Source organism: Oryx dammah, unplaced genomic scaffold (assembly GCF_014754425.2).
Source record: "Oryx dammah isolate SB20612 unplaced genomic scaffold, SCBI_Odam_1.1 HiC_scaffold_3, whole genome shotgun sequence".
Lineage (NCBI taxonomy): Eukaryota > Metazoa > Chordata > Mammalia > Artiodactyla > Bovidae > Oryx > Oryx dammah.
Genome location: NW_024070187.1, coordinates 56,193,174 through 56,202,937, shown reverse-complemented (window position 1 = coordinate 56,202,937; position 9,764 = coordinate 56,193,174). Strand labels below are relative to the sequence as shown.

Genomic DNA, 9,764 nt, shown 5'->3' with positions numbered 1-9,764 from the left:
ACTTTGCCAACAAAGGTCCGTCTAGTCAAGGCTATGGTTTTTCCAGTCATGTATGATGCGAGAGTTGGACTGTGAAGAAAGCTGAGTGTCGAAGAATTGATGCTTTTGAATTGTGGTATTGAATAAGACTCTTGAGAGTCCCTTGGACTGCAAGGAGATCCAACCAGTCCATCCTAAAGGAGATTAGCCCTGGGTGTTCTTTGGAAGGAATGATGCTAAAGCTGAAACTCCAGTACTTTGGCCACCTCATGCGAAGAGTTGACTCATTGGAGAAGACTCTGATGCTGGGAGGGATTGGCGGCAGGAGAAGAAGGGAACAACAGAGGATGAGATGGCTGGATGGTATCACCGACTTGATGGGCGTGAGTTTGAGTGAACTCTGGGAGATGGTGATGGACAGGGAGGCCTGGTGTGCTGTGATTCATGGGGTCACAAAGAGTCAGTCACCACTGTGCGACTGAACTGCACTGATATGTTGAAATGATGCTTTGGATATAAAATGACTAAAATAAGATACATTCTTAAAATTTTTTTTTCCTTTTCCTTTTAAAAAATGTAGTTGGAAAATTTAATTGCATTTGTGACTTGTACCTGTGCCTCCCATTATATTTCTTTTGCACAGCCCTGGTCAAGACTCTCAGCTTCTGGGTCTTATTCATTTAATCAATCAATTCACTGTAATCAACATTTATTATGTATATAAGATGAAATAGGGTCTCTAAAAAAGACTGGTGATAAAAATATATAAATTATACGACTTCTGACCTCAAGGAGCTTCTGGTTAGTGGGGAAAAAAAACCTTTTAAAAGCAATTAAAACAATATGATACATGCTATTAAAGTAGAAAATTTTCTAGTCATTGGCATGGGGGACAATTTAAGGGTACACCACACAGAGGGCACAGTGAGTCTGGAGGCTCAGGGGAATAAAAAGAATCTATTTGGGAAATTGAACATAGATTATTGTTACTGAGTCACTAAGTCATGTCTGACTCTTTCCGATCCCATGCACTGTAGCCTGCCAGACGACTCTGTCCATGGGATTCCCAGGCAAGAATACTGGAGTGGGTTGCCATTTCCTTCTCCAAGGGATCTTCCCGACCCAGGGACCAAGCCCAGGTCTCCTGTATTGCAAGTAGATTCTTTAACACTGAGCCACCAGGGAAGCCCACAAATGTAGATTATAAAGGCTAAAACAGGCTGCTTGTGGAGGAGGGGACAGACAGGACTCGGTAGTGGACTGAGGTGGGCAATGGGGGAAATGGAAAAGAGAACCTCACACTTCATGTCTTGTGGATGAAAGAGTCGATTTGAATTTCAGAGATACCACAGCAGTAATACGATGGAGGAGGTCCAGGGATGGAGGGATTGATGTTGGGAAGGAGAAGGAGGAGATGAAGGTAAACAGGCCAGCAAGATAATCTACTGCATAGTCAAAGTGACAGTAATATAGACTAGGACAGACGGCACAGACTGAAGAAATATTTAGGAGGAAAATCCGCAGGTATTTGGGATTTAATGGATGCTAAAGGTGAAGAAAAGAAGACAGGATTACTAAGAAGAAGTGAAGTGAAAGTCGCTCAGTAGTGTCTGACTCTTTGTGACTCCATGTCCATGGAATTCTCTAGGCCAGAATACTGGAGTGGGTATCCTTTCCCTTCTCCAGGGGATCTTCCCAACCCAGGGATCAAACCCACCTTTCCCACATTGCGGGCGAATTCTTTACTGGCTAAGCCACAAAGGAAGTCCAAGAATAACTGGAGTGAGTAGTCTATCCCTTCTTCAGGGAATCTTCCCGACCCAGGAATCGAACTGGGGTCTCCTGCACTGCAGGTGGATTCTTTACCAACTGAGGTATCAGGAAAGCCCTGGTTTCTAAGATGATGTGAGATAAATATGAGGTGCCTGCTCAAAATGTTTGCTATCAGAAGGAATTCTTAAGAAATGATACTAAGTTGAGTGGCTAGACTGAAATAAAATTGCTTTCAAAATGCACCAGCGGCTAAGTGCCCAGATCAATCAGGTACTGTTAGAGGTCCCTGCCCTCATCAGGTGTACCCCTGCTCAGGGTACCTGCAGTGCTGGGATGGGGGAGACTGCTAAGAATTCAGGCAGGAGAAAAGGGATATTTGGGAATCTGAAAAAAAAAAACTTCTTAGAAAGCAAGGCCTGGAGCTGGATTCTGAAGGGCAGGAAGCACAGGAGAAAGAGTATTTGTAATAAGAAAGGAAAACTGAAACAGATGCAGCAAATGAGCTTTTAAAGTCAAGAATGAATAAGTGGCAAAATGGGCTCCAAGGACAGGTCGAGGATGGCCTGTTTATTTTGGGAAGAATGGGTGGATGAAGGTGGAAACACAGCTGGGATCATATTACAGAGGCAGCCTGTAAGCAGCAGGGAACCACTGTAAGGTTTTAAGCAAAGAAACTGACAATCTTACATTTAAGTATGGTTACTCTGGTGACGTATAGGAAAACTCAAGTAGGATGATGGTGTAAGGCAGTTCTGCTGACACACTTTTACCAAATCCAGTAAATGTTGAACCTTCTTCCCAAGCCCTGGGGACTTAAAAATAAGTGAGGACTAGTCTCTTCCTCTAGGACTTGCAACCTACTGTGGGTAAGCAGAGACCAAGATCAGTTAGGATTGTCTTTGCTCATTTGATTTTTTGAAGCAATGAGTGTTAGATCAGGGGCTTAGCAGTGAGAATGGAAAGAAAGCATCTGAAAGCAAGATGGATGGCCTGTGGACATATAATTAAAGCCCTTTATTTACTGGGCCCTGTACCACCTGCTTTTACCCCAATCTGACTTTATTTTTCCCCATTTATTTCCCTGTTCTTCCTTTCTATCCTCTTTTCCATAGCCATGGGCACTTACTGAACACTGGCCAATCAAATAACCTCTTACTTACATACCCTGTCTTTCCCTGAGCCACATATGCTTTCTACTCTGAGTAGGCTTGACATTCTTTTCATTCAATGGTCCCATCTCTGAGCAGTCAACTAGGTATATATCACACATGGAATTAGCTGAAGTTAACATAATTAGACAGGCTGATGCATTTTCATTAAAAATCTTATTTTAGGGACTTCCCTGGTGGTGTGATTAAGAATTTGCCTTGCAATGCAGGGGACAAGGGTTTGATCCATGATCGGGGGACTAGGAGCTCACATGCCAAGGGGCAACTAGGCCTGTGCACCACAACTACTGAGCCTACACTCTAGAGCCCAGAAGATGAAACGTCTAAACCCCATGCACCCCAGAGCCTGTGCTGTGCAACAAGGGAAGCCCATGCAAAGGGAAGCCCATGTACTGCCACTAGAGAAAGCCCACATGCAGCAGCCAAGAGCCAGGGCAGCCAAAAAAATCTTAAATTAAAAAATAAAAGAAATACTAAATCTAATACTAATACTAAATAAAAGAAATACTAAAACAGTTTGGAGAAGGAAGTGGCAACCCACTCCAGTGTTCTTGCCTGGAGAATCCCAGGGACGGGGGAGCCTGGTGGGCTGCCATCTATGGGGTCGCACAGAGTTGGACACGACTGAAGCAACTTAGCAGCAGCAGCGAAGTTTGCCAAACAGGCACAGAGATAAAAGTACATGACACTGTTCAAGTGTGACTCCATAGTCTATCAACTTAGTTCAATAAGGATTTAACCCCAAATGGCTTACTACGTGCCAGCTACTTGATTACCGGGATAAGTTGAATAAGACACAATTCCAGTCCTGAGAACTTTGAGACTTTATAGACAGGTGATGAAAAATTCATCTAACCGGATATCTCCTTACTGCTCATTCTAGTCTGTACCATGATGATTTCTTACTTGCACCATCTTCCTGCTTCTGCCATCACTTCCCACCCCTTACCAGCTCCCTGAACCTGTTAAACATAAATCATATCATGTCTTCCCCGTCTTACTGAGGAAAACTGTAAGTCCTTAATCTCAGTCTGTAAATTTCCATATGATCTGCCTTTGATGTCATCTCCTACCATCATTTCCCTTATTCAACTCTATTACTACTTGGCCTTTTTAACAAGACCAGAATGTTCTGAACACATTCTCATCCAAAACCCCTTTTCTGGTTGCCTATGTCTGGGATTTTCCTTCCAAAACACCTGCATGATTTTCTCTATCACTTTCTGGAGATATCTGCTCAAAGGCTATCTTATGACTGAGTCCTTCTCTGACCACCTAGTATTCCCTATCTCCCCTTATCATGCTTTACTTTTTAAAAAAGCATTTATTCAATCAAATGCATCTATTACCACTGGAATTTACCATTTATTGTCTGCCTCTCTCAACAATATTCAAAGCTCCACAGAAAGAGGGTCTGATGATTTCTTCCTGTATTCCCAGCACTTGGAATGTTGTCTGGCATGTTGCTGATGGTCAACAAACACTTCTTAAATGAACCAGATGAACGACTGGGAGTTATGCACAGGGTTTTAGGGGATCCGGGTATGTGGCATAAGCCGAGAGGAATAGGGCTATCAGAGAATGATTCTTTAAGCAGGTAATGGTTGGGCTGAGACTTCACTCATTCAACTCATTGTTTTGGAGTGTTACTATGAGCCAGGCATTATTCTAGGATCAGGAAATGTAGCTGTCATGAAGACAGACAAGTCTCTGTACTTGTGGAACAATCTTGAGAGAAAGATTGTTTCTTGCTTCTTGAAGCAAGAAAGCCAATACATGAGTAAACAAGAAAAATATCCAACATTGACATATGCTATGCAAAGAACTAAAATAGGATGATATAAAAGAGAGTACACCTAGGGGCTTATTTTAGATTGAGTCATTATAGAAGCATCTCTAGGAAATGACATTTAAGCAGAGACTTGGAAGAATAGTAAGAAAGCACTCATGTAAATATGAAGCAGTGAGCATTCCTACAGAGAGAACAGCCAGTGCAAAATCCTTAAATGGGAATAGGCTTGAAGTCTTCAGAGAACCAAATGGAAAGACACACAGTTGCAGAGAAGTGGGCAAGAACAAGAGGGGCATGACTTAAGGTGAGGCAGGAAGAATCTCCATGAGTAGGACTTAGGAGGTGAAGCAGAGAAAGTACCAGAAGAAAAGCACTGTAGGCAGTGAGAACAGCAAAGGCAAGAAGGCATGAAATAGCTTGGTATGTCTGAGTAATTCTAGGAAATACATTTCTCCTGGGTCCAATGCACAGAGATGGAATTCAGAACTCAGTACAGGTAAACTTTTTTTTTTTTTTCATGAAGCTTCTGGCACATTCTGCTGCAGTTGGAAAAAGGAACCATTTCTTTATGGTTCCAAGAACCGTACACAGTGAGCCCAACACAGCCTCTGCAAGATCTATAATCAACCTATAAGGAAAGACTATGCTAAGAGGTATATTCTTAGATACAGATATTATGTACTTGAGCTTAGAAGCTTGGAAGGTAAAGAGCAAATACAACCCCAGATTTGTAAGCTGTCACAACCCATTTTAGACAGTGAAGGACCAGAAAGTGAAAGTGAAAGTCACTGAGTCTTGTCCAACTCTTTGTGACCCCATGGACTCTATAGTCCATGGAATTCTTCAGGCCAGAACACTGGAGTGGGTAGTCTTTCCCTTCTCCAGGGGATCTTCCCAACCCAGGGATCGAACCCAGGTCTCCTTTCTTGCAGCTGAAATCTTTACCAGCTGAGCCACAAGGGAAGTCCAAGAATACTGGAGTGGGTAGCCTATCCCTTCTCCAGGGGATCTTTCTGACCCAGGAACCAAACCTGGATCTCCTGCATTGCAGGCGGATTCTTTACCAACTGAGCTATGAGAGAAGCCTGTGAAGGACAAGGGGGTGGGTTAAATCACTCGCAGTCAAGAGCTGGGAGTCAATTCCATGCCACACTTTATCCAATGCTGTTTCCCCTGCTGTGAGCCTCTCATCAATGGATTCAATATACTTGCCTGGAATGATCCTTGCCATTAACTTTTTCTACGGACCCTGCCTTCTACATTTTTCCCTTGGCTTTATTTGTCTTCTGTTCAGTTCAGTCGCTTAGTCGTGTCTGACTCTTTGTGACCCCATGAATCACAGCACACCAGGCCTCCCTGTCCATCACCAACTCCTGAAGTTCACTCAGACTCGCGTCCATTGAGTCAGTGATGCCATCCAGCCATCTCATCTTCTGTTGTCCCGTTCTCCTCCTGCCCCCAATCCCTCCCAGCATCAGAGTCTTTTCCAATGAGCCAACTCTTCGCATGAGGTGGCCAAAGTACTGGAGTTTCTGCTTTAGCATCATTCCTTCCAAAGAAATCCCAGGGTTGGTCTTCTCCTGTACCTGCTTATAATTTCAAAAATGTGTATTTTTTCCCCTTCACCTAATCCTAATCAATTTCATGTTTTATGGCAGCTGTTCTGCAGCTCAGCCTTCTACTAACAAAAGTGATGAAAACCCAAATAAACTCAAAGATGGGATTGATATACTTAGACATATTTCTTTATACTAACTGAATCCCCAAGGAATGTCTTAATTTTTGGAAACTTCGACATATCATCTTTTTTTTTTTAAACGGTCGAGACCCTGTTATCGGTAGAACCAGAGTCCTTGTATAAAGTAGTGCTGATTTCACAACAAGGAATCTAGGTTCACAGTTTTTCAAGTAAACAGTGACTTATGAGTAACTCTTCAATATTTGTGTTGTATTAGCTTGTTGCTGATGGATACTAAGCATTAAGATTAAAGCCATTTTGAAACTATTATTTTATACATCATATTAGAAGGCATTATGAGGTATACCAAGATGAAATATTTACAGTTGACTCTTGAATAACACAGGTTTTAACTGCATGGGTCCACTTATGTGTGACTCTTTTTTACTAGTGAGTTCTATAGTATGAAATGATACATGGTTGACTGAATCTGCAGATATGGAGAGATGGCAGATACAGAGGGACTGTGGATGCAGAGGGCTGACTGTAAAGTTACACGTGGATTTTCAACTGTGCAGAGGGTCAGCACCTCTAACCCCTGCATTGTTCAAGGGTCAACAGTATTCAGGAAGAAACAAATGAAGGGTGAAATTTTCTTCCATTAATAATGGCACATTTTGTAACTCTTACACTACAAACCTCTAGTCCATACTCCTTACTTAACAATGTAAACATGTAGTTTGGATAGCAGTTAAGATGTTCACTGTGAATGAGGTTAACAAATTCTCACTACATAATGCTATCTGTTGCGGGAGACATTTACTTCAAAAAAATTTGGATGTCCAGGATATGACCAATGTCTCCTAGCACTTCTCTATTAGATGGCCAAATTGATGGTTGTCTACAATGCCATGTTTATGAATTTCAGCAATGATGTGCACAGTTACAGCTTCTTGAAATGCTGATGATATTTTTTCTTGGTAAATGGTAAATTCTGAAATGCTTGGGAAAAAGGACATTTGACAATGTGAATAAAAACTAAAAGGTGAAGTAGAAGGCAAGGACTAGTCAAGATGCTAAAAAGAAGTACTTGTGAGAGAACTGATCCCAATTTGTATTTTTTTTTCTTTTTGGCTGGGCTGCACAGCTTGTAGGATCTTAGTTCCCTGACTCATTCTCCCTGACTTAGTTCCCATTACTCATCACTATTGGACTGAACTCTTACCCTCGGCAGTGAAAGCATGGTGCTCTAACCACTGGACTGCCAGGGAAATCCCAGTTTCAATGTTTAGATGCACAACGTTTCTAGAGATGCCAGTGTGAAGGCAGGTACTCTGCAACCTTCGCCTTTTCATGTTAGTGGAGGTTAGCAACAAAGCAAATAAACATGGTTCAAAGAAAAAGATGAGCCAATAATGAGTAGGGTCCAAGAAGCAGAGAGTAAAAGTACAAAACCTCAAAAATGATGAAATATTTTACTTCTGTTTTCCAGTGTTTCTTTTCATCCATGCTTAAAGAAATGACATTTTTCAGAGCTTAAAACTTGTCTTTTATAATACCCAAGTTGTGACAAGAAACAAACATTAGTTGTTTAGCTGATAAAGTTAAATGTGAAATTAATATCATAATTACCTGAAATTCTAATCCATAGTTTTCTCTGCAGAATTCTCTCAATTTAGGATACACATTTTCTTTTAGTGCCTGTCTTTCTGCTCCCGTGTCTGTGGTAGAAAAGCAAACACACACAAAATGAGTTATGTCCATGTATGTAAAAGAAGCAGAAAAAAGAAAACTTACAAATAAACATGAATATAATCAAGCTGGGGTGCTACACTGTGAAATGATGGGATATTCATCTACTGGAGGGGACTTGTTCTTCACAGACCAGGGAGAGCCGAGATCCCTCTACCAGGCATACAGGACGGATGGGAGCCCCCTGGTAAGTTCTGCGGGTGCTGGCAGAGCTGAGAATTCACAGCTGACTCTCTAGACCGATGGAGACCCTCACATCGATCTCTTAATAGCCACAACCACACTGACTTTCAAAGAGGTAAAAGGAAAAATCACAGGACTACCAGGTGTATCTCCATTGAGTATAAATGTTTCAACACACACACATATAAGTTACTGATTTCCCAAAACATCTAGACTCTATCATTTCCTAAAGCATTTAGAAACAATAGCATCTGTGCAATCAGCACAATAATGAGGAGGGACAAACTGTAGGAGTCAACATCTAAAAACTAGCAGATTCCACACAGGGTACTTGAAAATGTGCCGGTGGTTCAACAGTAATATCTCCCACTCTGGGCTTAGAGACCTGTTACATCAGAGAGGGGACTGCTTTACCTGTGCCACAGTTGTGTAAAAGCTTCAAAATTAAATATTTTAAAATTATCTATGTCATTAAAAATACAAGAATAAACAGAGAACCTGAAACCGGAAGAACCACAAAATCTGTATGTATTTAATGTTGAATGTTCTGCACAGAAAGGGATTCTAGATTCCGTCAGTGCTGGATGATGCTCCGTATCAGTGATGATGCTATAAGATGCTTACAGCAAAGACAGACTTGCCCTCTCCAAGTAACTTCAGATGGAGATGAGAATCAGAGCTCTTCAAAATTAGGTTAATGTGTTATCTCATGAAAAGTTCCATTTGCTAAATGTACCTCAATCCCAGCCATAACCATGAAACATCTGCATGCCACATTTATAACTGAGGAACCAATTTAAAAGGCTGTCCTTTTTATTCTCCAACAACATCTGTGCATACAAACTCAACCATATGCCGCACTGACCTACTCTACTTTCCTACTGTTCTCAAGCCTGTTTGAGAGGCGAACAACCAGTCCTGAGAGTCTGAGATGCAGCGGCAGCTCAACAGAGGGACAGGAACCAGTGTCTTACAAGGGAACCAAAGATTCTATACTAGGTCTTTGAGATTACCCTGTGATCCAAACAAGTAGGGTCTTTTCCCACCACGGATCCAACATGGACCTAAGTCCACAGGACAAGCAGGAGGACCATGCTTGAGGAGGGCACACCTAAACAGTGACCAGGTGCTGTTATGGCACCAGTGGAGGCGGGGAACTAAGCTTTCACATGATTTATATAATCTTGGCATCATATGCCCATCCTCCTTCACCCTGTTTTAAGGGTTGAAAACACGAACTCTGCAGTAAAACTGATAATATTCAATCTCTCTAAAAGGCTACAGATGTTCAAAACCCAGACAACAAAAAGTCACTTTAAAAATGAAGTATTGGGGGCGGTCCTAAGATGGCGGAGGAATAGGAAGGGAAGACCACTTTCTCCCTCACAAATTCCTCAAAAGATCATTTCAACGCGGAGCAAACTCCACAAAACAACCT

At 41.8% G+C, this 9,764-nt stretch overlaps 1 protein-coding gene across 1 annotated transcript in view; it reads right to left on the bottom strand.

Moving 5' to 3' along the window:
• The window catches only part of NWD2 (NACHT and WD repeat domain containing 2), a 250,139-nt gene that overhangs the window by 131,767 nt on the left and 108,608 nt on the right, over positions 1–9,764 (bottom strand). Inside the window, exon 2 of the mRNA XM_040237996.1 lies at positions 8,024–8,112. Within this exon, the coding sequence (XP_040093930.1) occupies positions 8,024–8,112 (89 nt within the window). The remainder of the gene's footprint in view (positions 1–8,023; positions 8,113–9,764) is intronic.